The 24,795-nt window shown below is 35.2% G+C and overlaps 2 protein-coding genes and 2 pseudogenes across 6 annotated transcripts; all 4 read right to left on the bottom strand.

Moving 5' to 3' along the window:
• Nucleotides 1-181: 181 nt before the first annotated feature.
• LOC146928860 (uncharacterized) lies at nucleotides 182-2,209 on the bottom strand. Of its 2 annotated transcripts, none has more exons than XM_085701029.1 (2): nucleotides 2,102-2,209; nucleotides 182-1,845 (listed from the first exon to the last, which is right to left on the bottom strand). In XM_085701029.1, exon 2 carries the CDS (start codon nucleotides 1,807-1,809, stop codon nucleotides 487-489), a length of 1,323 nt encoding a protein of 440 aa, XP_085557155.1. In that variant the 5' UTR covers nucleotides 1,810-1,845; nucleotides 2,102-2,209; the 3' UTR covers nucleotides 182-486. The 2 variants fall into 2 exon arrangements, with proteins under 2 accessions (XP_085557155.1, XP_085557154.1); XM_085701028.1 differs by having other exon boundaries at nucleotides 1,993-2,121.
• A 3,573-nt stretch (nucleotides 2,210-5,782) lies between these two features.
• LOC146928859 (chloroplast envelope quinone oxidoreductase homolog) lies at nucleotides 5,783-12,128 on the bottom strand. Of its 2 annotated transcripts, XM_085701025.1 has the most exons (8): nucleotides 12,084-12,128; nucleotides 11,927-11,995; nucleotides 11,758-11,849; nucleotides 11,606-11,648; nucleotides 11,158-11,217; nucleotides 10,989-11,048; nucleotides 8,350-8,438; nucleotides 5,783-6,738 (listed from the first exon to the last, which is right to left on the bottom strand). In XM_085701025.1, exons 6-8 carry the CDS (start codon nucleotides 10,999-11,001, stop codon nucleotides 6,049-6,051), a joined length of 792 nt encoding a protein of 263 aa, XP_085557151.1. In that variant the 5' UTR covers nucleotides 11,002-11,048; nucleotides 11,158-11,217; nucleotides 11,606-11,648; nucleotides 11,758-11,849; nucleotides 11,927-11,995; nucleotides 12,084-12,128; the 3' UTR covers nucleotides 5,783-6,048. The 2 variants fall into 2 exon arrangements, with proteins under 2 accessions (XP_085557151.1, XP_085557153.1); XM_085701027.1 differs by lacking the exon at nucleotides 8,350-8,438 and having other exon boundaries at nucleotides 5,895-6,738.
• Nucleotides 11,964-17,230, bottom strand: LOC146928858 (COP9 signalosome complex subunit 4-like; annotated as a pseudogene). Its single transcript, XR_015007957.1, has 8 exons — nucleotides 17,149-17,230; nucleotides 15,762-16,003; nucleotides 14,389-14,492; nucleotides 14,218-14,278; nucleotides 13,883-13,975; nucleotides 13,685-13,785; nucleotides 12,213-12,319; nucleotides 11,964-11,995 (listed from the first exon to the last, which is right to left on the bottom strand). The product of XR_015007957.1 is annotated as a COP9 signalosome complex subunit 4-like (transcript).
• Nucleotides 17,231-20,476: 3,246 nt separating this feature from the next.
• Nucleotides 20,477-23,384, bottom strand: LOC146928857 (COP9 signalosome complex subunit 4-like; annotated as a pseudogene). Its single transcript, XR_015005890.1, has 7 exons — nucleotides 23,265-23,384; nucleotides 23,008-23,139; nucleotides 22,701-22,852; nucleotides 21,327-21,430; nucleotides 21,156-21,216; nucleotides 20,813-20,905; nucleotides 20,477-20,714 (listed from the first exon to the last, which is right to left on the bottom strand). The product of XR_015005890.1 is annotated as a COP9 signalosome complex subunit 4-like (transcript).
• Nucleotides 23,385-24,795: the final 1,411 nt, after the last annotated feature.

Here is a 24,795-nt window from a genome sequence, read left to right as displayed (position 1 = left end):
TAGAATTCTACTTTAGAAATTAGAATTCGAATGAACCTCAAAATGATAATGAAAATTTTTATGGCACATTATTGCATTTGATTAAATTTATTTTTATACAATTAATTCATATGCACTAAATCCATTGAAAAATAAAAAAGAATAAATAAATTAGGAGAGGATAAATAATAACAAAGCGAAATTGCGGAATATAATACATTGGATTTTGTGTATTTGTTTTTTTTTTTTTACATTTTGTGTGGAAAAACAAAGAAACTTAATAGAGTTTTTGAATCCAAATCCACCATGGGTGTTGAATTCACTACTCGTACTCTAAATGATAACACAAAAAAGCTTAATAGAGTTCTTGAATCCAAATCCACCACTGGTGTTGAATTCGCTACTCGTACTCTAAATCATTAAAAAAGAAAAAATGCGGTAGTAGAAATTTAAAGGATCCATAGTTCAAGATCAACATCAATTTGGAAAAGAAACTAGAGTGGAAATCTAAAGGTCCATAAACTCCATAAAAAGTTCGGGATCTCCATCACCATCCGGATGAAAAACAATCGGAAGGTCGTCGTGAACCAATTCTGGGCTTACTTCTCCCCGAGCACGAGCACAAACATAGATGATCTCCCTTCCCGCATGACAGATTTGGTTGCCCGCAAGAAAGATCTGATTTCCAGCATCGATAAACTTCATTCCATCTTCATTTCCAGCCGTCAAAATCTCTTTTCCTTGGGACAAAATAGTTTCTCCAGCACCACTGATATTGTATCCGGCGGTATCCTTTACCTTCTTATAAACGTCATGCAGTCCAGCGATCCCATCAAACTTCTTAGAAACGATAATCCCTCCGGAAATGATTTTATTTGCTGCTTCGATAATTTTGCTTACAGCATCAGCAATCTGAGTTTCTTCTTGAGCGATTAGAGGCCCTATGATCTCGGGTCCGTAGAGGTAGGGAGAGATGTTTTGTCCAGCAGCAGCGAGTATAGTTTTTCCATGGTTATTGACCTGGTTGCCGGCGAGGTAGATATCTTTTCCAGATGCGACTATAGTTTCTCCATCGTCTTCGTTTGCAGCAGCGAAGATCCTTTCTGCAGCAGCCAAAATTGTGTTTGCCGTGGCGACGATATTGAATCCAGCGATCTGAGGTTCTTCCTTCTCCACCGGAGGATCTCCAAAGTCCTTTTCTGCATCTTCAACCAACATTTTTCCACCGGAAACCAACTCCTTTCCTGAAGCGAGGATTTGGTTTCCACAGACCGCTATTTGTCTCCCATTGTGATATATTTCGGCAACACCGATATCCTTTGCCGCAGAAAATATCTTATGTGCAGCAGACATGATTATGTTGGAGGCAAGTTTTCCATAAGCCTCCGTCTCCTCTCTTCCATCTCTCACATCCTCTTTCCCCTCCGGAACATTTTGGTCCCCTCCGTCAGCAATTATCTCCTTTGCAGCAAGAAGCACCTTCTTTCCAGCGTTAATGATTACTTTTGCATAATCGATTTTGCTTCCAACAGTTATAGCAACAAAGATATTCCGTCCAGCATTAGAGATTTCATCTCCCGCATTCTGGATCCTCTTTCCAGCGTTTAAGATTCGATCACTATCGCAGCAATCCCAGAGATGGTATCCAGCAGCCCCAATAAGGTCTCCTGCTACCTTGATCTTCTCTCTTTTGCCTTCGGACACAACCGGAACCTCTTCAGCCGCATCAGGGAACTCATCGGAAAAAGTGGTTTCTTCACCGTCACTGTAGTCGATCAAAGGTGCCGGTAACTTAGGTTTTTTTGGATCGGTAGGGAGTGGAGAAGACATTTTTGACTTGAGACTCTTTGTTTTTTACTTTGTGATCTGAAAAAGAGACAGAGACAGAGACAGAACGTGTATGGTGTGAGAGATTGAAAGAGTAAGAGAGAAACCCTAAAAATTGGATAATGATTGGATTTGAATCGAAACCCTAAAAAATTGAGAAAAGTATAGGGGATTGAAAAGGATTACCGATGATGAAATTGGATAATGAAAGGGAAATTGATTTGAATAAGCTATGCGATGCAAAACCGATTAAGAGAGAGAGAGAGAGAGAGAGAGAGAGAGAGAGAAATCGAACCTTCGAGGAGAAAGACAAAAGAATAAGAATGACGAAAAAGAAGGAACCGTTAGTTTTCAAGTTTGTAATGTGAGTTAGGCTGTGTTTGGTTTCTATTTATCCTTTACATTTAGAATTTGATTTTATCATCTTTTTGTTTGTTTGGATAATAACACTTTTTAACGTATTGATGAAATGAATGTACTTTATCATTATTATTTATGAATTAGGATTCTCTTCTTTTTTCTTTTTCTTTTTTTTTTTTATCGGATAAATGTTTAAGAAGAAAAATTAATGTAACTTTATGCACATTTTAAATTAATGATTAAGACTCCTTGGTTGCTTTCTCAACCTGTCAAGACTAAAACAAAAGAGTTATGTAAATGTAGCAATAAGAGTTCTAAACCATTTATTTTCGAAAGATTATGCTTCCTGGGAAAAAAATAGGACGCACATTTCAAAAAAATTGGCAAAAAATAGGACACCCCAGTAGTGAGTCTTTTTAGAAAAGATTATGCAAGTTTTAGAAGAAATATGATCAAGATGTTGTGGAAAAATTAAAGATGTTAAAGAATACTCTTAAGGCGTGGAATAAGGAGGAGTATAGAGGTATGGAGGAAAGGGTGGAGAAATTGGTGGAAGATATTAAGGGGCTTGATGAAAAAGGGGAGGAGGGGTTGTTAATTGAGGTGGAAGTGTGCATTCCGAAGTCTAAATTTCATGAATTGTGGCAGCTCTTAAAGGCCAAGGATGTGTCGATTGTTCAACGTTCAAGATCGAGATGGTTGAAGGAGGGAGATACTAATTCCAAGTTTTTCCATAAATGTCTTAAGTTGAGAGCTAGTATGAATGTAATCAAGGCTTTAAGGGTGAACGAAGGGTGGGTGGTGTCACCCTCAGATGTGAGAAGAAATGTGGTTGAGTATTTTTCGAATCATGTCACGACTAATGGATGGGAGTGGCCGAAAATGGAGGGGTGAGGTTTGAAAGATTGTATGTAGAGGAGAATAACTGTTTAGTGGCGCCTTTTTCTTTATTGGAAATTGAAGCGGTGGTTCGAGAAAGTGATGGGAATAAAAGCTCGGGACCGGATGAATTTAATTTCGCATTTGTTAAGGAGTTTTGGTATTTGATTAAGGGAGAGGTGAGAATCATGTTTGATCAATTTCATGCTAATGAGGTGTTACCAAAGAGTTTATTGGCGTATTTTGTGGCTCTTATCCCTAAGATTTCATCCCCTTTGGAATTAAAGGATTATCGACCAATTTTTTTGCTTGGGAGTCTTTATAAACCTCTAGCAAAGGTGTTGGCTAGAAGGTTGGCGGGAGTTTTGGGCTCGGTTATTTCATCATCTCAATCGGCATTCCTAAAGGGTAGGAATTTGGTGGATGGTGTTTTGGTGGTGAATGAATTGGTGGACTATTCAAAGAAAGTAAAGAGAGATTGTCTTATTTTCAAAGTTGATTTCGAAAAGGCTTATGATTATGTGGATTGGGGTTTTTTGGAGTACATGATGGTTAGGGTGGGGATGTGTGAGAAGTGGGTGGCTTGGATGAAGGCATGTGTGTTTGGTGGAAGTATGTCCATTCTTGTTAACGGATGTCCAACGGAAGAGATTAGCATTCAACGGGGAATTAAACAAGGTGATCCGTTAGCACCTTTTTTATTCTTGTTGGTTGCGGAGGGCTTTAGTGGTTTGATGAGGAATGCGGTGGATTTTCATTTGTTTGAAGGTTTTAAAATTAGTGACAATGGTTTGACGATGTCTCATCTACAATATGTTGATGATACTCTTTGTATTGGGAAAGCAATGGTAGAAAATCTATGGACAATGAAGGCGCTTTTAAGAGGTTTTGAAATGGCTTCGGGATTGAAGATTAGTTTTTTTAAAAGTTCCCTTACAGGGGTTAATGTCCCCAGAGAGTTTATGTATGGCTTGTGATTTTTTGAATTGTAGTGAAGGTAGTCTCCCTTTCAAGTATTTGGGGTTACCGGTGGGTGCTAATCCAAAGAGTATGTCGACTTGGGAACCAATGGTGGAAAGTTTGTTTTGGAGGAAGAATTGTCCTTTTAAATGCGGTGCTTAATTCTATCCCAATTTTCTATTTGACTTTTTTGAAGATGTCGGTGCAAGTGTGGAAGAGGATTGTGAGAATTCAAAGAGAATTTCTTTGGGGTGGAGTAGGAGCGGGGAGGAAAGTTAGTTGGGTCAAGTGGAAATCGGTGTGTCAACAAAAGGAAAATGGAGGTATATGGATTAAGGATATTCTTGTGATGGATGTGAGTCTTTTGGCTAGATGGAGATGGAGGTTACTTGATGGGGAAAAGGCTATTTGGAAGGAAGTTTTAGAGAGTAAATATGGCCCTTGTAAGAAGAGCTTGATGGCGGGGGGTAATTTACCTTGGCAGCGTTACGCCTCGATTTGGTGGAAAGATATTGTGAGATTGGAAGACTTTGGTGGCCAAGGATGGTTCAATAGTGAGATGAAGTGTAGAGTGGGGAATGGTGTGAAGACAAGTTTTTGGAGGGTTAATTGGTGTGGAGGTAGGAGCTTCGCTTCAAAATATCCTAGACTTTTTTCGATTTCAAATCAAAGAGAGGCTATGGTTGGGGACATAGGGGTGGTTATGGAGGAAGGATTGTAATGTAATTTTAGTTGGAGAAGGATTTTCGTATGGGAGGAAGAGTTGCTTTTAAGTCTTATGGAGGATTTGGAGGGAGTGAATTTGTCAAATGAGGATGATGTGTGGAGATGGAATTTAGAAGACAATGGAATTTATTCGGTGAAATCGGCTTACTTGAAGTTGGAAGAGTTAGTGTTGAAAGAAGATTGCAATATATCGTCATCGGCTGCTTTCCGATCTTAGTTGGTGATATTGGAAAATTGATTGTTGTTGATTTTTCAATGGGTGTATTTTTATTTTCTTTTTGGTGTAATATTTGGGATTTAATCCCTTTTTATATATATTATATTTTGCCATTCAAAAAAAAAAAGTGTTGAAAGAAGATTTGTGGGGAGAGGTTGAAAAGGGGGTGTTTGATAATATGTGGGATAGTCCGGCGCCTTCAAAGGTTGTTGCTTAATCGTATCCCGACTAAAGGTAATCTTGCCTTTAGAAAGGTGCTACCCCCGGATGCATCTTTGTTGTGTGTGATGTGTAATAGGAAGGAGGAATCGGCTATTCACCTTTTCTTACATTGCGATATGGCGGCACTTGTGTGGTTAAAATTGATGTTGTGGTTAGATTGCTTGTTTTTATCCCCTCCAAATTTGTTTATCCATTGGAAGTGTTGGAGTGAAGGGGGTATAAATAAGAAGGTGAAGAAAGGCCTTCGGCTAATTTGGCATACCACCATTTGGGTTTTGTGGAAAGCAAGAAATGCTATGATTTTCAATGGGCTAAAACAAAAAAGTTGGTAAAAAAGTATGCAATGAGGTCAGAGAATAGTCCCTCCCCAATTAAAAATTGTGTTGTGTGAGATAACATGTTAGATTGTCCAAGTGTCATAAAAAATAAAAATTTCGAAACGTGCAAGTACAAAAAAAAAAAAAAAAGTGAACAAGACGCCTCTTATGTTATTAATGTTTATGCTCCTTAAACAGGGCTAGAAGAGCACCTTAAAGTAATATTTTGAGAGGATTAAGAAGTCTTAACTCAAGAAATCACTTTATATAAATAGAGAATACTGAATCAAGATCATCAACAATAACTAAACATTTCATTACCATATAGGATCAGCTGCATAATTGACCTCATGAAATCATTTCTAAATCACTCATCAAACAAGAGAGGCAGTCTATATCACATTCAATTGTACAAACCAGCAAGAGAGAATCAGGACATATATGAATTTAATATCTTACAGCATATGGTGTATTCCAAATTATTCATTTCCACATGAACACACGTAAAAGTTGTGTAGTGAAATAGAAATTATAAATACAATATCACCAAGCAAACTAAGCCTATGGCTCAACAATGATTTTTCCAGTAGCATGGCCATCAATGCTCTTAGCCCAAGCATCTTCAGCTTTGCTCAAAGGAAACTTGGAGTCAATAATTGTCTTCAGTTTTCCATCCTTCACTAGTTGAGCGAGATGTTCCAAGCCCTCACGCTTAACAGTTACAACGAATGGCACCAACCGCTTCTTCGAAAAAGTAAGTTTCTTCAGTGCAAAAGTCAACATTGAACTTGGGCCAGCTGTTAAATCCACTACAACCCCTTTTTCATTCAAATTAGGATCAAAAGTTGACCATGGTATTCCAGTGGTGCAATATATTACTGCATCGTATTTTTTACCAGATGGACTCTTCAATGATGTTCCCTCTGGAGTTTTGTAGTCAAGAACCTCGTCAGCACCTAAGCTTTTAACGAAGTCAATGTTACGAGCACCACAAGTGGCTGTCACGTGGTTGTTCCCTGGTTTGGCAAGTTGAACAGCAAATGAACCTACACCACCTGAAGCAGCAGTTACCAAAACATTCTTCTGCTCGCCAGTCCCATCAAGCTTAATTCCTCCAATTTCTGTGAGGGCGTCACGAGCTGTGAGACCGGCAATGGGTAAACTCGCACCTTCAGCAGCTGAGACTTCCGGTGGTCTGGTAGCTGTCAAGCTCTCGCTAGCCACGGCAAACTCAGCTAGTCCACCTCCATACTGTCATTCACATAACACAAAATTGGATATCAAATATAACCAGCGTAATTAATATATAAATGCATATGAAATAAAAAAAAAAAAAGTTGGATTGGAGATAGGATCAGTCATAGAGTAGTGGATTGGGAAACCTTCAATGTTACCGGTACATATGTACCACATGTTGGGGCAAAGAGCATATAATCAAAACTGTAACACAGCTATATAAATTAACAGTATAAATCATGTGGCATCTTCATATATCACACTTAGATTTCAGATAAACAGATTAATAATACACCTTTACTAAAGAGAAGGTTATTTGATGTTTAAGCTTGAAATCTGAACTTTCACAACCATGAGGGGCAATGAAGAAGTATTACTGTGTAATTAATAGAAGGTAAGGTTAGAGGCAGAGGAAGGTTGATATCTCGTGATCAATCATGTGGTCTAGCCGCACAAACTACATCTCCAAACAAGGAGGCAAGGTTAATCAAATCATACCTTTCTAGGTAAGGCTAATCAAAACAAGGTTGATATCTTCTACCATTTCCATCTAATTCTTAAAACCTTGACAACCACTGTGTATGCTTGTATCCCCATGTCTGGTAGGGTCAAATAAGGATGTTAGACAGACAACAAATTGGAATGATTGGTTCAAAAGATAATTTTTACCTCCACAGCTCCACTCCATGTTGTTGATTGATTTACCAATTGGCCAAAAGTAGTAATCTATCTATAATTGTATTTATCTATAAGTACCCAATTTGGTCGCTCGAATCAGAAACTTGCATAAACATAGTCCCTGACTTATCAAAATATTGTCAAATTAGTCCCTCCGTTAATTTCATGTGTTAAGTGGTGATTTTTTTTTTTTGTAGTGATGTGTCACTTTAAGTTACATTCTGACACAAATTTTAGTACACGTAAGAAAAAGTCGGGGACCAAATTGATACAAGCTAGAACTTCAAATTTAAAAACTCTTTTATTTCTATTTTCTTGTCTAAAACCTTAAGAAATTTTCATATCTCCATAATTTAGGGACCATGGGAGTGTAAAGAATGGGTGGTGGATTGAAAAGTTTATGCGATTACACTGCATATTTGTGAATGCCTGAGTCAAGTCTTTGTTTTTTAAATCTGAAAGCATAAGCAGAAAGTCTTAAAATTTGAAACACGTGCAAGCTTTAAAATCTGCTTATCCTTTTAGATTTGTTGATAAGTGGCCCAAAAATTTGTTGGAGAAACACAGGCGTGCTTAAGCTTTAAAATCTAGGAGAAGCTTGTAATAGAAATTGAAATATTGTTTGGCTAGTTGCAAATTGTTCCAAGATGATTGCATTTCAATTTGGTTCCCAGATGCGCAAAATGGACCCAAAGAAGAATTTATTTTGGTTTCATATTTTTTTTCTGTGTCTACCCTAGATTCTATTTCTAGTGATATTTCCGTTCTGTTAGCATAGACATTGTATGGAGATTACTCAACATGACTACTCCCTCCGTTCCTATCTATAAGAAAAAACGAGTCAAAGAAAGTTGTTCTCATTTATGAAATTGTGTTGTAATTTACACTTGAATTAAAACAGATAATGGAAAACAGTAACCTAAGGAAGTGAAAGAAAGAGATAAGTACTTGATGTGTGAGTTTAGCAATAACTTCGCCAGCTTTAAAATCCTTAACTTGTGGTCCAATCTCTACTACCTCTCCTGCTACATCAGTGCCTGAATCCAAGTCCCAAGATCAAAGGAATCTTAATTATATTGCAAGTAAAAGTGAGTAGGAAATGAGTCTGTTTGCATTAACAGTTCAATTAAAGACCTATATGATACATGTTTATCATTTAAGCACTTATACTATATATAAGCTATTTCTACGATCAAAGAAAAAAAATATAGGAGAATTATTTTCATATAAGCTATAAGTTGTTTTCATAAACTATAGTTCAAAGTTGTTTTCATAAACTCTACTTCAAAACTGTTTTTATAAACTAAAAACCATTCTTAGACATGTCATAAGCTATTCCTTTAGGGTATGTTTGGATGTAGTGTTTATGAGGGCAAGGGAGGGGAGGGCTTATTGTTCTTTTTCAAATTACAGACACTATAAAATATTTTTTAAATGAATTAAGTTTGATTGAAGTATTATATGATCATGTATCATATTGTAATTTCAATTTTTTAAAAAATATCAGTTATATTTCAAAATATAGACTTAACCCTCCAAAACGCCCTCCCAAACAGAAACTTAGTATCACATAAACACTTTGACAAAGTACTATGCTAATAAATAAACTCATTTCTAAAATAAAAAAATAGTCAAATTATGTTCATATAAGCTATAATTTGTTTCAATAAACTATTATTTAAATCTGTTTTCATAAACTAAAAATAACTCAGAGATAGGGGCATGACATTGGCCGATCAATTCGGTTTTGAAAAATGAACCTGAATCCAGTTCATGTGGTTTTTCACTAAATAAGATCCAGAAACATCCAATAATATTTCAGTTTTCTAGATCTCTTTTGATATTAACACTAGATCATGAGTTTCTTTTCCTGAAGAAACTAAACTAGTACATCCAAATTGGCATCGGGAAACGGGAATAATCGAACCTGAGAACTTGAGAAGCAGCACACTCAAGGTCCCAAGCCAACACCACCAACCACACATATCTTAAGTTGTTTCTTTAGTACGACACAAACAGTTCGACAAGTGATTATGCTCATCAGTAAAAGTAAATAAATTTTTGCTACTCTAAAAGTCAAGATACCACATTTGGAGCATAAAATGTGAATCTCAGTATATAGGTATTTGCTCACAGTGAACAGGACAGGGATTTGTATCCTATCATTTTGGAATTCAACACAAGATGGTTATGCTGGTGATCTTACCATAAAAATCCGCTTGTGTATTTTTTTAAGTTGCGGGATCCAATAAATTTTAATGGTGAAATCGCCAATATAACCACCTCATATTGAATTTCAACCAGAGGATCCAAATCCAATGGACATGGAATAAATATTAAAATTACTGGCTTGGAATCGGACCAAATTAATTCTTTAATTTTGGAATTAGATTCATTGTAATAAATCAAAAGCAGCATGCGACTATTATCATGAGAAATCTAGTGACCAATTACCAAGATTGAAAAAAACAACAAAATTCTTATATCTAATGCACAAAATAAACAAATGAGTTGAAGTTGACCAAAACTACAAATTGAAAACACTAACTTTTACAATATTAAAATGTTCTTGAATTCTAACCATTGTTGTCAAGTGAAGTATGAATTTGGAGGACGAAATCTTTTAAGGGGATAGAATGACAACCCAATTATAACTATTAATGGAAAAAGATAATTAATTAGAATTATCTTAACTCTAGAAAAAAAAATTATTAAGAGAGAATCTGTTGGTCGATTCAAGTAAGAGGAAGGATAGAATTCAAATTCTCTACTAGTGGCAATTTTGTAATAACTAGAAAAAGGGGTGGCATTTTAGTTATTTTGGCCAGGGGAGTATATAAGGCAAATGAAACTAAAAAATGAGTAGAAAAATCTTAAAATTTCTCTTCTTATTCAAGAGGCTGAAGCCTCAGCCCTCATCCCCTCTCACCCAAACCATTACATAATCCGCTAAATGACGCTGTCATAGCAGATTATGGTGGATAAACCCGCAATATCTGACAATATATATCAGTGCGGCGAGCCCAAAAACCACCACAGATAACCGTCATGGCCGATATTCGGTAACACTGATTCTAACACCAATATCAGGTACACAAGTATTTAGCAGTTTATCAAGCGTAATTGAGTGTTTATGTTAAGGCATTTTATCAGACAAAATATAAGAGATGATAAGAAATAACTGTATCAGTTACATTATATTATTGTCAGTTAGGGGAGGAAATTTTTAATTGGTTACTGGGAAGGAGAGACCATGTCTCTCAATTTCATGGAACGGCATAACCTTGTAACTTTATTATCCTTGTCTCTCTAGGCTTTCCTTTATATTATGGTGTGTGATTGATATATAAAGTTGCACCCTGTGTTTTAAGATAATTCTGCAGAGGAATTAATAATTATCCTATAAATTCTGTTCCTATCGTGCTTTATTCAAATATAAATACAAGTTCTAACAATTAGCAATTTGACATCTTGTCTTCTTAAAAACAGCCAGGATTCGAAATTCAATGATAGCATCCAGCCCAGTTCTAGAATCTACAACAATTTTTACTTAAATGTATGATATTGGATGTATATGAAAAAATTACCTGCTGGTCCCATCTTTGCAACTCTTCAGTGTCATCATCAAAATATATGATAGCTTCAACCTGAAATAAATCATTAAAAATTTGACCATCACTTCCTAGTCCCCAACAGGAGTCTCATCAGAGTACTTTTATGAACTAAGAGGCTGCAATGGTTATTTAACATTTATACCTGGTCAATATATCCCTTCATCCTATCCTCATAAATCATTCTTGATGCTATCTTCTCAGCCTGAAAGTATAATAATTGTGGGAGAAAAAATCAAAACAAATCAAATCTTACAAGCTGTAGGACATTGAATGAACATAAGAAAATCATTGCCAGCAGGATTTCCCCTCAGGAACGTTCATGTTTAGTAATTTATATAAAAGCTATTATCACTATGCCACACCATTCAATTTTTTTTCTTATTTAAATATGATGATTAATTTAAATAAAGCTTCACAACAAATAGGCAATACTCCCTCAAAAACAAATAGGGAATACTCCCTCAAAAACAAATAAGGAATATATAATAGAAATATGAAATGCTGAATTCAATTGACAGATTTGTTCTTTCTATAAGACGTACTGCTCTTCACTGAAAAATAAGTATGACTTTGGACATGAAATTATGTACCTTGGGAGGTGGGATTCCCAACAGTGTGCCTAACTCATCAAAGCTACAAGAGAGGCAAACACACAGATTAGGAGCATAAAATAACCAAACAGTGTAAATATTAAATAATCAACCGTTCAGAAACAATAAACTGATAATTCAATTCCTCATACCTGATATTTGTATAAAGTTTGCTTGCACTCAGAAGATTATGCTCAATCATAGCTCGGTCCAGCACAGTGAAATTGTCTGGAAGAAGGGCTTTCTGTGGAAAAGAAAAAGCTGAAACATACCCATCATGGCAACCAAAGATATGAAGATACAACACAAAACTTTAATAACCTGATGTGGTTTCAATTCTTCCGCAAAAGCATCAATTTCAGGCTTTCGAAGAATTCTTTCCAAATACACCTGATATATAAGGAATCACATTATATTGACCAGTGTGGAAAGTCAAATGAAGCAGACAAAGAGGAAAAGGAAAGGTGGGGAGAGAAACCTTCTGCAGTATGGGATAGATCTTCAACTTTGAACAACGCTCATCCTAATCCAACCAAGTCCACAAAAATTAATGCGACAAGATTTGATGATTTCACATTTGAAAATTATTTGATGATTGAATCTTTACCTTGTACAGTGGCAAGAACACGAGAACGTTGAGGCCCTGCACCTGCCAATATTGTGCACGTAACGGCAGCAGATAAAGCTTGCCCAAGCGCTTCCTCATTAATTTCCCTGTAGTATAAAGTGCATATGTGACAACTGACTAACAACCACAGCATTCAAAATATAATTTGTAACTCACGATTCGCAAGAGTTTAGTCAATATAAACATATGTTAAAAAAAATCTAGCATAGTACCTAAACACAATTAAATGTATGAGTTCAAATTTTAGATATTTTATGGGCTTCAGCCCTCTTCAATTCAAAAGAAAAAACAGATATTTTATAAGTAACTCTGCCAGACCAGATTATAAAAATGCACCATCACAATTCATAATTTATGGACAAACTAACAAACCCATAAATCAAGAAGTTCACATCTCAGCCCACAAAAACAACATAACATGTTAGAAGTCGATGTACACATTGGCAAATCACAAGGTTCAAAATTACTACAGAGGGGGATATGAGATTCCTTTCATTTGAGCTGGATTTAGCTTAGTAGAACTAGGTTTTTTTACAACCCAATTGAAGGCAAATGTTCATCGCATGAAAAAATATTACAGTCATTACGCCCTCACTCACATTTTATGCGACTTTAAAAGCTGAGAAACCACATTTGAAACATAGATTGTGAATCACAATATGTAGGTATTGCCTCACAGTGGACAGGGATTTGTATCCTATCATTTTGGAATTCAACACAAGAGAGTTATGTTCGTGATCTAACCATAAAAATCCCGTTGTATATTTTTTTAAGTTGTGGGATTCAATAAATTTTAATGGAGAGATCGCCATAATAACCCCCTCATATTGAATTTCAACATGAGGATCCAAATCCAATGGACATCGAATAAATTATAAAATTACTGGCTTTGACTCGGACCAAATCAATTATTTAGTTTTGGAATTAGATTCATTGTAATAAATCCAAAGCAGCATGAGACTATTATCATGAGAAATCTAGTGAGTAATTACCAAGGCTGAAAAAAACAGCAAAATTCTTGTATCTAATGCACAAACTAAACAAATGTGTTGAAGTTGACCAAAACTACATATTGAAAACACAAGCACTAACGTTTACAATAAAATGTTGTTGAATTCTAACCAGTGTTGTCAAGTGAAGTATGAATCTTGAGGACTAAATTCTTTTAAGGGGGTAAAATGTAACAACCCGATTATAACTATATGGAAAGAGATAATTAATGAGAATCATCTTAATTCAAGACCAAAAAAATAATTAAGAGAGAATATGTTGGTCAATTCAAGTAAGAGGAAGGATAGAAGTCAAATTCTCTACTAGTGGCCATTTTGTAATAACTAGAAAAAGGGATGGCATTTTAGTTATTTTGGCCAGGGCAGTATATAAGGCAAATGAAACTCAAATGAGTAGAAAAATCTTAAGAGGGAAAAAGTAACATGCAGGAGGATACATACTCATCCCCTATTTGCCTTTTCTCAATTTGAGATATGTCGTAATATCGCAAGGCAGCTTCCAAGAACTTCCTCTTCAGATCTAAGATCCTAGCATAGCAAACCTGAAAAAAAAATAGAATACAAGGATAAACAGGTAAGATAAGGTTCATTTATGCATATTTAACTTCAGTCACCCTTCAGAAGCTATCATTTTCAAACCTTGTACTTCAAATTCAATACTTCATGCTGGCTATTGCTAACCAAGAATGACGCTTTATTAATGAAAGCTTCAGCATTGACAGCATCGTCATCCTGGCAAATACGAAAAAAAAAAATTCAAATAACCTTTATGATTCTGAAATTAAAACCAATGATTTTGTACGTGACATGTGAAAAGTTACCATTTCAGATATAAAATTATATTCATATTAAAGATGTGGAACCAGCATACGTGATTCAATTTAGACATTGTGGCAAGTTATATATCCCAATATGGTCTAAGAACCGACATCAATCATCAAATATGGAGTTCCTTGCACAAAATAAAGTAATACCTCAAGGTATAAACAAGCAATTTGAACACACTTTGATAACCTGAATGTATCATCAATTACCCTGATAAAAAAATCAAAATAAAATTAAGAATGAGAAAGAGACATTTTCAAATTTTGGCAGATTTATAATAATTTAGGCAAACAGGTAAATATGGTTGGAAATTCTGAGACCTCATTCCTGAATCTAGGTCAATACCACTGAGCATCTGGACAGCTTTTGACCAGTACTCCTCAGATTCATAAAGCTCAGACAATTTCTCTCTAATAACCAAAACCTATAGTAAAACAACAAGTGACAATTAGCATGGAAAAATGCAAACTTAGACATGAATGCATGATTGATTTAAACAAAGATACATAATGTAATGAGAGATCTGAATACTTTTTCAATCAACATCTCTACGCTCGGAATACAAAACAGAATTTGCAATTCTGAATTCTTTCACACTACCACCTTTCTACAATTTATACAGTCCTATCAAATACCATAAAAATAGAGTCAGAAATACTATGTATTCCATGGCGGATTGCAGCCGACACCAACAACGCTACCGTTGTATGGTGGGTAAAGGTATATCAGTGACGTCAAAGCTTAGACTTTAGAGACACGGTACAAGAAATTTATAACATAGTAGTATCATACACATATAAAAGCTCATAAATAGAACACACAAAATTAAATGCATATTCATAAATCATAACTAATAATCAAAGTTTATCAATACCAATATTCAAATCCAAAATAAAGAGAATAACTTTTTAGGTGAAATGCCCAAAAATTCCAAAAAGATCTGAACAGACAGCAATAAGATAAGGTGATATTCGGGTTTTCACATGAGCTTAATTGTAGTAGCGGACACTACAGCTACTACTCAAAACGCAATGCAACAGAGTTTCATGTGCAACACTGCTATAGAGGCAGCTATTGACTACAAAGCCAGCATATTATTTGTAAAGGAGAATTTAATCCCCCAAATAAATAATAAAGACCTATAAAGAAGTTAAAATAATTGCTCAATTAATTATTATCAAACTGAGAGGTAAAAAAGCACAAGCGCTTCAAAATTGTATCCATGTGCATGCTAACCAATAACCCATATCGGAGCCGGACATGCATTCTTTTAACAAACTTCGGACACTTTGAACATTTAGTGGCTTTTACAATTTTGTCACTTCCATTTTTTAACAACAAAATAAACGGAAAAGGTTTATCATGTTCACAACACTTCATGGTATCTTAAGATGCAAATTTTAATATTATATACTAATTTATTTATCGTATTGTAGTTATGGCTGTGTCATACATATCGCATGGCCCATAGTTTTCAAATTCTGCTATATCCCATATGTCTTTACTCTATATCATATCATATCTATGCCTAATGTTAAATTGTGTTTCATCTTAGTTTTTTTTTTTTTTTCCTCTCGTTGTTATATATTTCCTACCATGCTTAAGAAAGCAGCATTCAAGTTAACTTCTCCTATTTACCAAAACAAAACATTACAATCATTTAGCCGCAAAACAGAATACACGAAATTTAAACCTGTTCTTCAAACAACACAACTCGAGGCTGAATCTGAGCAAGTATGTAATGAGCAATCTCTTTCTGCGTGCCAACCTTCCCAACTCTTCAGCAAAACTCTGTAGAAGCTGACGCGACACTACTAAAGGAACATCATCCGATAACACTAAGGGGCAACCCAGTGCACTAGAGCTCCCGCATATGCAGGGTCCGGGAAGGGGTCCCGCAAAACAGAATACACTAAGGAACATCATCCGATAACACTGAAACACAAAATTCAAACTTTCAACAGCCTCGTATATTAATAAAAACTTAGGAAAATAGGTTTAAATATGATTAGTCTTTTCCGAATAAAGTCACGCCATATATTATTGGTAGCCACGCCATGTGGCCCAATAATCTGATGTCAGGTTCAGTCCCTGCAAATTTAAAAATTATTGTTCATAGTCTATGACGTCAAACGTGAAGCAATAAAGCGTTGCCCAATAAACTGACGTCAAAGACTAAAAGCAACCTTTTTTTTGTGGCCATTTTTTTGTGATAACTAGAAAAAGGGATGGCATTTTAGTGATGTTGGCTAGGGCAGCATTTAAGGCAAATGAAACCCAAAAATGAGTAGAAAAATCTTAAAATTTATCTTCTTTTTATTCCAGAGGATGAAGCCTCATCCCTCTCGCCCAAACCATAACATAATCCGCTTCGTGACGCCATCATATTTGATTATGGTGGAAAAACCCGCAATATCGGCCAATATATCATTGCGGAGCGTCGTGGCCAATATTCGGTAACACTGATTCTAACACCACTATCAGGTACACAAGTATTTAGCAGTCTATCAAGCGTCATTTAGTGTTTCTGTTAAGACATCGTATCAGAAAAAATACAAGACGGGAGGATAAGAAATAACAGTAGCAGTTATTGTAGCAGGTACATTATATTATTGTCAGTTATGGTGTGTTTATGTTAGAAATAAAAAAGGGAAAGACAAGGGAAAAGCTGGGGGAGGAAATTATTAATTGGTCGGTTAATGGTGTGTGATTACTACATAAAGTTGCATCCTGAATTTTAAGATAATTCTGCAAGGGAATTAATAATTATCCTATAAATTCTGTTATTATTGTGCTTTATTCAAATATAAATACCAGTTCTAACAGTTTGCAATTTGAATCTTGTCTTCTTAAAAACAGCAAGGATTCGGAATTCAATGATAGAATCCAGCTCAGTTCTAGAATCTACAACAATTTTTACTTCAAAATATAATTTAGGTAGAGAAATTATATTGGCAAACCAAAGAGACTCTTGTCACCACAGGGAAAAAACAGAGATATGATCTTACAGAGTATAAGTTCTAAAATGGTCATGAAAACTTAAGAGGGAAAAAGCAACATGCAAGAGGATATGATCTTACTCATCCCCTATTTGCCTTTTCTCAATTTGAGATATGTCGTAATATCGCAAGGCAGCCTCCAAGAACTTCCTCTTCAGATCTAAGATCCTAGCATAGCAAACCTGAAAAAAAAAATAGAATACAAGGATAAACAGGTAAGATAAGGTTCATTTATGCATATTTAACTTCAGTCACCCTTCAGAAGCTATCATTTTCAAACCTTGTACTTCAAATTCAATACTTCATGCTGGCTATTGCTAACCAAGAATGACGCTTTATTAATGAAAGCTTCAGCATTGACAGCATCGTCATCCTGGCAAATACGAAAAAAAAAAATTCAAATAACCTTTATGATTCTGAAATTAAAACCAATGATTTTGTACGTGACATGTGAAAAGTTACCATTTCAGATATAAAATTATATTCATATTAAAGATGTGGAACCAGCATACGTGATTCAATTTAGACATTGTGGCAAGTTATATATCCCAATATGGTCTAAGAACCGACATCAATCATCAAATATGGAGTTCCTTGCACAAAATAAAGTAATACCTCAAGGTATAAACAAGCAATTTGAACACACTTTGATAACCTGAATGTATCATCAATTACCCTGATAAAAAAATCAAAATAAAATTAAGAATGAGAAAGAGACATTTTCAAATTTTGGCAGATTTATAATAATTTAGGCAAACAGGTAAATATGGTTGGAAATTCTGAGACCTCATTCCTGAATCTAGGTCAATACCACTGAGCATCTGGACAGCTTTTGACCAGTACTCCTCAGATTCATAAAGCTCAGACAATTTCTCTCTAATAACCAAAACCTATAGTAAAACAACAAGTGACAGTTAGCATGGAAAAATGCAAACTTAGACATGAATGCATGATTGATTTAAACAAAGATACATAATGTAATGAGAGATCTGAATACTTTTTCAATCAACATCTCTACGCTCGGAATACAAAACAGAATTTGCAATTCTGAATTCTTTCACACTACCACCTTTCTACAATTTATACAGTCCTATCAAATACCATAAAAATAGAGTCAGAAATACTATGTATTCCATGGCGGATTGCAGCCGACACCAACAACGCTACCGTTGTATGGTGGGTAAAGGTATATCAGTGACGTCAAAGCTTAGACTTTAGAGACACGGTACAAGAAATTTATAACATAGTAGTATCATACACATATAAAAGCTCATAAATAGAACACACAAAATTAAATGCATATTCATAAATCATAACTAATAATCAAAGTTTATCAATACCAATATTCAAATCCAAAATAAAGAGAATAACTTTTTAGGTGAAATGCCCAAAAATTCCAAAAAGATCTGAACAGACAGCAATAAGATAAGGTGATATTCGGGTTTTCACATGAGCTTAATTGTAGTAGCGGACACTACAGCTACTACTCAAAACGCAATGCAACAGAGTTTCATGTGCAACACTGCTATAGAGGCAGCTATTGACTACAAAGCCAGCATATTATTTGTAAAGGAGAATTTAATCCCCCAAATAAATAATAAAGACCTATAAAGAAGTTAAAATAATTGCTCAATTAATTATTATCAAACTGAGAGGTAAAAAAGCACAAGCGCTTCAAAATTGTATCCATGTGCATGCTAACCAATAACCCATATCGGAGCCGGACATGCATTCTTTTAACAAACTTCGGACACTTTGAACATTTAGTGGCTTTTACAATTTTGTCACTTCCATTTTTTAACAACAAAATAAACGGAAAAGGTTTATCATGTTCACAACACTTCATGGTATCTTAAGATGCAAATTTTAATATTATATACTAATTTATTTATCGTATTGTAGTTATGGCTGTGTCATACATATCGCATGGCCCATAGTTTTCAAATTCTGCTATATCCCATATGTCTTTACTCTATATCATATCATATCTATGCCTAATGTTAAATTGTGTTTCATCTTAGTTTTTTTTTTTTTTTCCTCTCGTTGTTATATATTTCCTACCATGCTTAAGAAAGCAGCATTCAAGTTAACTTCTCCTATTTACCAAAACAAAACATTACAATCATTTAGCCGCAAAACAGAATACACGAAATTTAAACCTGTTCTTCAAACAACACAACTCGAGGCTGAATCTGAGCAAGTATGTAATGAGCAATCTCTTTCTGCGTGCCAACCTTCCCAACTCTTCAGCAAAACTCTGTAGAAGCTGACGCGACACTACTAAAGGAACATCATCCGATAACACTAAGGGGCAACCCAGTGCACTAGAGCTCCCGCATATGCAGGGTCCGGGAAGGGGTCCCGCAAAACAGAATACACTAAGGAACATCATCCGATAACACTGAAACACAAAATTCAAACTTTCAACAGCCTCGTATATTAATAAAAACTTAGGAAAATAGGTTTAAATATGATTAGTCTTTTCCGAATAAAGTCACGCCATATATTATTGGTAGCCACGCCATGTGGCCCAATAATCTGATGTCAGGTTCAGTCCCTGCAAATTTAAAAATTATTGTTCATAGTCTATGACGTCAAACGTGAAGCAATAAAGCGTTGCCCAATAAACTGACGTCAAAGACTAAAAGCAACCTTTTTTTTGTGGCCATTTTTTTGTGATAACTAGAAAAAGGGATGGCATTTTAGTGATGTTGGCTAGGGCAGCATTTAAGGCAAATGAAACCCAAAAATGAGTAGAAAAATCTTAAAATTTATCTTCTTTTTATTCCAGAGGATGAAGCCTCATCCCTCTCGCCCAAACCATAACATAATCCGCTTCGTGACGCCATCATATTTGATTATGGTGGAAAAACCCGCAATATCGGCCAATATATCATTGCGGAGCGTCGTGGCCAATATTCGGTAACACTGATTCTAACACCACTATCAGGTACACAAGTATTTAGCAGTCTATCAAGCGTCATTTAGTGTTTCTGTTAAGACATCGTATCAGAAAAAATACAAGACGGGAGGATAAGAAATAACAGTAGCAGTTATTGTAGCAGGTACATTATATTATTGTCAGTTATGGTGTGTTTATGTTAGAAATAAAAAAGGGAAAGACAAGGGAAAAGCTGGGGGAGGAAATTATTAATTGGTCGGTTAATGGTGTGTGATTACTACATAAAGTTGCATCCTGAATTTTAAGATAATTCTGCAAGGGAATTAATAATTATCCTATAAATTCTGTTATTATTGTGCTTTATTCAAATATAAATACCAGTTCTAACAGTTTGCAATTTGAATCTTGTCTTCTTAAAAACAGCAAGGATTCGGAATTCAATGATAGAATCCAGCTCAGTTCTAGAATCTACAACAATTTTTACTTCAAAATATAATTTAGGTAGAGAAATTATATTGGCAAACCAAAGAGACTCTTGTCACCACAGGGAAAAAACAGAGATATGATCTTACAGAGTATAAGTTCTAAAATGGTCATGAAAACTTAAGAGGGAAAAAGCAACATGCAAGAGGATATGATCTTACTCATCCCCTATTTGCCTTTTCTCAATTTGAGATATGTCGTAATATCGCAAGGCAGCCTCCAAGAACTTCCTCTTCAGATCTAAGATCCTAGCATAGCAAACCTGAAAAAAAAAATAGAATACAAGGATAAACAGGTAAGATAAGGTTCATTTATGCATATTTAACTTCAGTCACCCTTCAGAAGCTATCATTTTCAAACCTTGTACTTCAAATTCAATACTTCATGCTGGCTATTGCTAACCAAGAATGACGCTTTATTAATGAAAGCTTCAGCATTGACAGCATCGTCATCCTGGCAAATACGAAGAAGAAAAAAAATTCAAATAACCTTTATGATTCTGAAATTAAAACCAATGATTTTGTATGTGACCTAGAGTATGTGAAAAGTTACCATTTCAGATATTAAATAATATTCATACTAAAGATGTGGAACCAGCATACGTGATTCAATTTAGACATTGTGGCAAGTTATATCTCCCAATATGGTCTAAGAACCGACATCAATCAAATATGGATTTCCTTGCACAAAATAAAGTAAATACCTCAAGGCATAAACAAGCAATTTGAACACACTTTGATAACCTGAATGTATCATCAATTACCCTGATAAAAAAATCAAAATAAAATTAAGAATGAGAAAGAGACATTTTCAAATTTTGCCAGATTTATAATAATTTAGGCAAACTGGTAAATATGGTTAGAAATTCTGAGACCTCATTCCTGAATCTAGGTCGATACCACTGAGCATCTGAGCAGCTTTTGACCATTGCTCCTCAGATTCATAAAGCTCAGCCAATTTCTCTCTAATAACCAAAATCTACAACAAAACAACAAGTGACAATCAGCATGAAAAAATGCATACTTAGACATGAATTCAATAATTGATTTAAAGAAAGATACATAATGTGATGAGAGATCTGAATACTTTTTCAATCAACATCTCTACGCATAGAAAACCCTCATGCTTGACATAGTAACAAAAATACTTTTTAGATGAAGTCTCGGAATACAAAACAAAATTTGCAATTGTGAATTCTTTCACACTTCCACCTTTCTACAATTTATACAGTCCTATCAAATACCATAATAATAGTGTCGGAAATACTATGTATTCAAAGGCGGATTGCAGCCGACACCAACACGCTACCGTTATATGGTGGGTAAAGGTATAACACTGACGTCAAAGCTTAGACTTTAGAGATGTGGTACCAGAAATTTATAACATACTATCATACACATATAAAAGCTCATAAATAGTACACGCAAAATTAAATGTATATTCATAAGTCTTAACTAATAATCAAAGTTTATCGTTACCAATATTCAAATCCAAAATAAAGAGAATAACTTTTTGGGTGAAATGACCAAAAATTCTAAAAATAACTGAACAGAAAGCAATAAGTTAAGGTGATATTCAGGTTTTCACATGAGCTTAAATGTAGTAGCGGACGCTACAGCTACTACTCAAACGCAATGCAACAGAGTTTCACATGTCCCCTGAGAGCTGATGTGCAACACTGCTATAGAGGCAGCTATCGACTACAAAGCCAGCATATTATTTGTATAGGAGAATTTAATCCACCAAATAAGTAATAAATACCTACGAAGTTAAAATAATTGCTCAATTAACTATTATCAAACTGAGACGTAAGAAAGCACACGCGCTGCAAAATTGTATCCATGTGCATGCTAACCAACAACCCATATCGGAGCCGGACATGCATTCTTTTAACAAACTTCTAACACTTAGAACAGTTAGTGGCTTTTACAATTTTGTCACTTCCATTTTTTAAATACAAAATAAATGGGACCAATTTATCATGTTCACAAAATTTCATGCTTTCTTAAGATGTAAGTTTTATAATATTATACCTAATTTATTTGTCGTATTATAGTTATGGCTGTGTCATATTGGCCCATAGTTTTCAAATTCTGCTATATCCCTATGTCGAAATCATATCATATCTATGCCTAATGTTGAATTGTGTTTCATCTCAAGAAAGCAGCATTCAAGTTAACTTCTACTATTTACCGAAACAAAACATTACAATCATTTAGCCGCAAAACAGAACACACAAAATTTAAACCTGTTCTTCAAACGACACAACTCGAGGCTGAATCTGAGCAAGTATGTAATGAGCAATCTCTTTCTGTGTCTCAGGTGCCAATCTTCCCAACTCTTCAGCAAAACTCTATAGAAGCTGACGCGACACTACTAAAGGAACATCATCGGATAACACTGAAACACAAAATTCAAACTTTCAACAGCCTCATATATTAATAAAAACTAAGGAAAATAGGTTTAAATATGATTAGTCTTTTCCGAATAAAGTCAATTTAACTAAAAAACTAAAATGAATAAACCCTAGGTTGAGGAAAAAGAGAATTATCAACTGTGATCTATGAATTTCCTACCTTGAAGAATGTCATTTGATGAAATGACAGCATAAAGAATTTGTTTATACTGCTCTATCTTTTGCCTTTGGTCGGTAATCGCTGAAGTGCTTGCAAAAGCACCCTCCATCACTGTTTCACATCAACATTCAACAAAAAACGCAACAAAATCGGTTAATAAACCCTAAATTTCAAAAATAAGCAACGAAAATTACAATTTCTACAAAATTAATAAGAAATTTGACAGAGAAGTTTACCTAACAGAGTTGAAGGGTTTTGGAGTGTTTTTCGTTTGTGTTGACGAAGGTTGTGATTTCTCAGTCCTCCATTGCGTGAAATAGAATTCTACTTTAGAAATTAGAATTCGAATGAACCTCAAAATGATGATGAAAATTTTTATGGCACATTATTGCACGTGATTAAATTTATTTTTATCCAATTAATTTCATATGCACTAAATAAAAATAAAAAAAGAATAAATTAGGAGGATAAATAAAAACAAAGCGAAATTGTGGAATATAATACATTGGATTTTGTGAATTTTTTTTATTTTTTTTTTACATTTTGTGTGGAAAAACAAAAAAGCTTAATAGAGTTCTTGAATCCAAATCCACCATGGGTGTTGAATTCGCTACTCGTACTCTAAATGATAAAAAAAAAAAAAAAATACGGTAGTAGAGAAATTTAAAGGACACAATGTTTGAGACCAACAGGAGTGGAAATTTAGTAATCCGCATAACGCTCCCAAAGCACAGGATCAGCTTGCCGAGCAGTCTCAATGGGATAGCCCTCCGGATAGCTTCCGTCATCCTCCTCCGCCGGAGGATCTCCAAAGACCTTTTCTGCAGCTTCAACCAACATATTTCCACCGGCAACCAACTCCTTTCCTGAATTGATAATTCGGTTTGCGGCGACAACTACTTTTCTTCCATCGAGATCAGCTTCAGCGGCACAAATGTCTTTTACATTTGCAAAGATCTTCTCTCCAGCGTACCAGATTACGCATGAAGCAACTTTTCCGAAGAACTCCGCTTCCTCTCTTCCATATCCCACCTCCTCTTTCTCCGCCGGAACATTTTGATCTTTTACGGCAGAAATTATCTCATTTCCAGCAAGAATAACGTTATTTCCAGCAGTAATTATTACTTTTGCAGCATCAATTTTACTTACAACAGTATAAGCAACTCGAATCCTCCGTCCAGCCTTGGAGATCTCGTCTCCCGCACCACGGAGACTTGTTCCAGCTTTCGAGATTCGATAAACATCGCTGTGAAAGAGAGAGTATCCAGCAGCCTCGATAAGGTTTCCTGCTATCTTAATCCTATCTCCAACGGCACGCTCCTTGTCTCCGTGTACGGACACAACCGGAACCTCTTCTCCATCGTCAATATTAAAAACCTTTTTTCTAGCAGCTAAAGCTGCTTTCCAGGTTGCCTTCAAGCTTTCGAGATTGAATCCAGCGATCGGAGGTTCTTCCTTGGAGATTGGAGCCGGTTCAACGGAAAGAGCCGCGTCAGAAACGAGGATCTCATTGGAATCGGAAAAAGTGTCTTCTTCACCGTCACTGTAGTCGACAAAAGGTGCCGGTGACTTAGGTTTTTTTGGATCGGTAGGGAGTGGAGAAGACATTTTTGACTTGAGACTCTTTTTTTTTTTTTTTTACTTGTGATGTGATTCAAAACCCTAACTATTATTTATAGGAAAATGATTAATGGTGAGAATTGAATTTCTTTGAAAACCCACGAATAATTTCCCCTCGAGTTTTCAATTCAATTTCCTTATAAAATG

The sequence above is a fragment of the Medicago sativa genome, chromosome 4 (genome assembly GCF_051527215.1).
Source record: "Medicago sativa cultivar Bolivia chromosome 4, Bolivia_mono, whole genome shotgun sequence".
In the NCBI taxonomy this organism is placed as follows: domain Eukaryota; kingdom Viridiplantae; phylum Streptophyta; class Magnoliopsida; order Fabales; family Fabaceae; genus Medicago; species Medicago sativa.
Note: the sequence above shows the minus strand (reverse complement) of the source record. Positions and strands in the feature narration are given on the sequence as shown.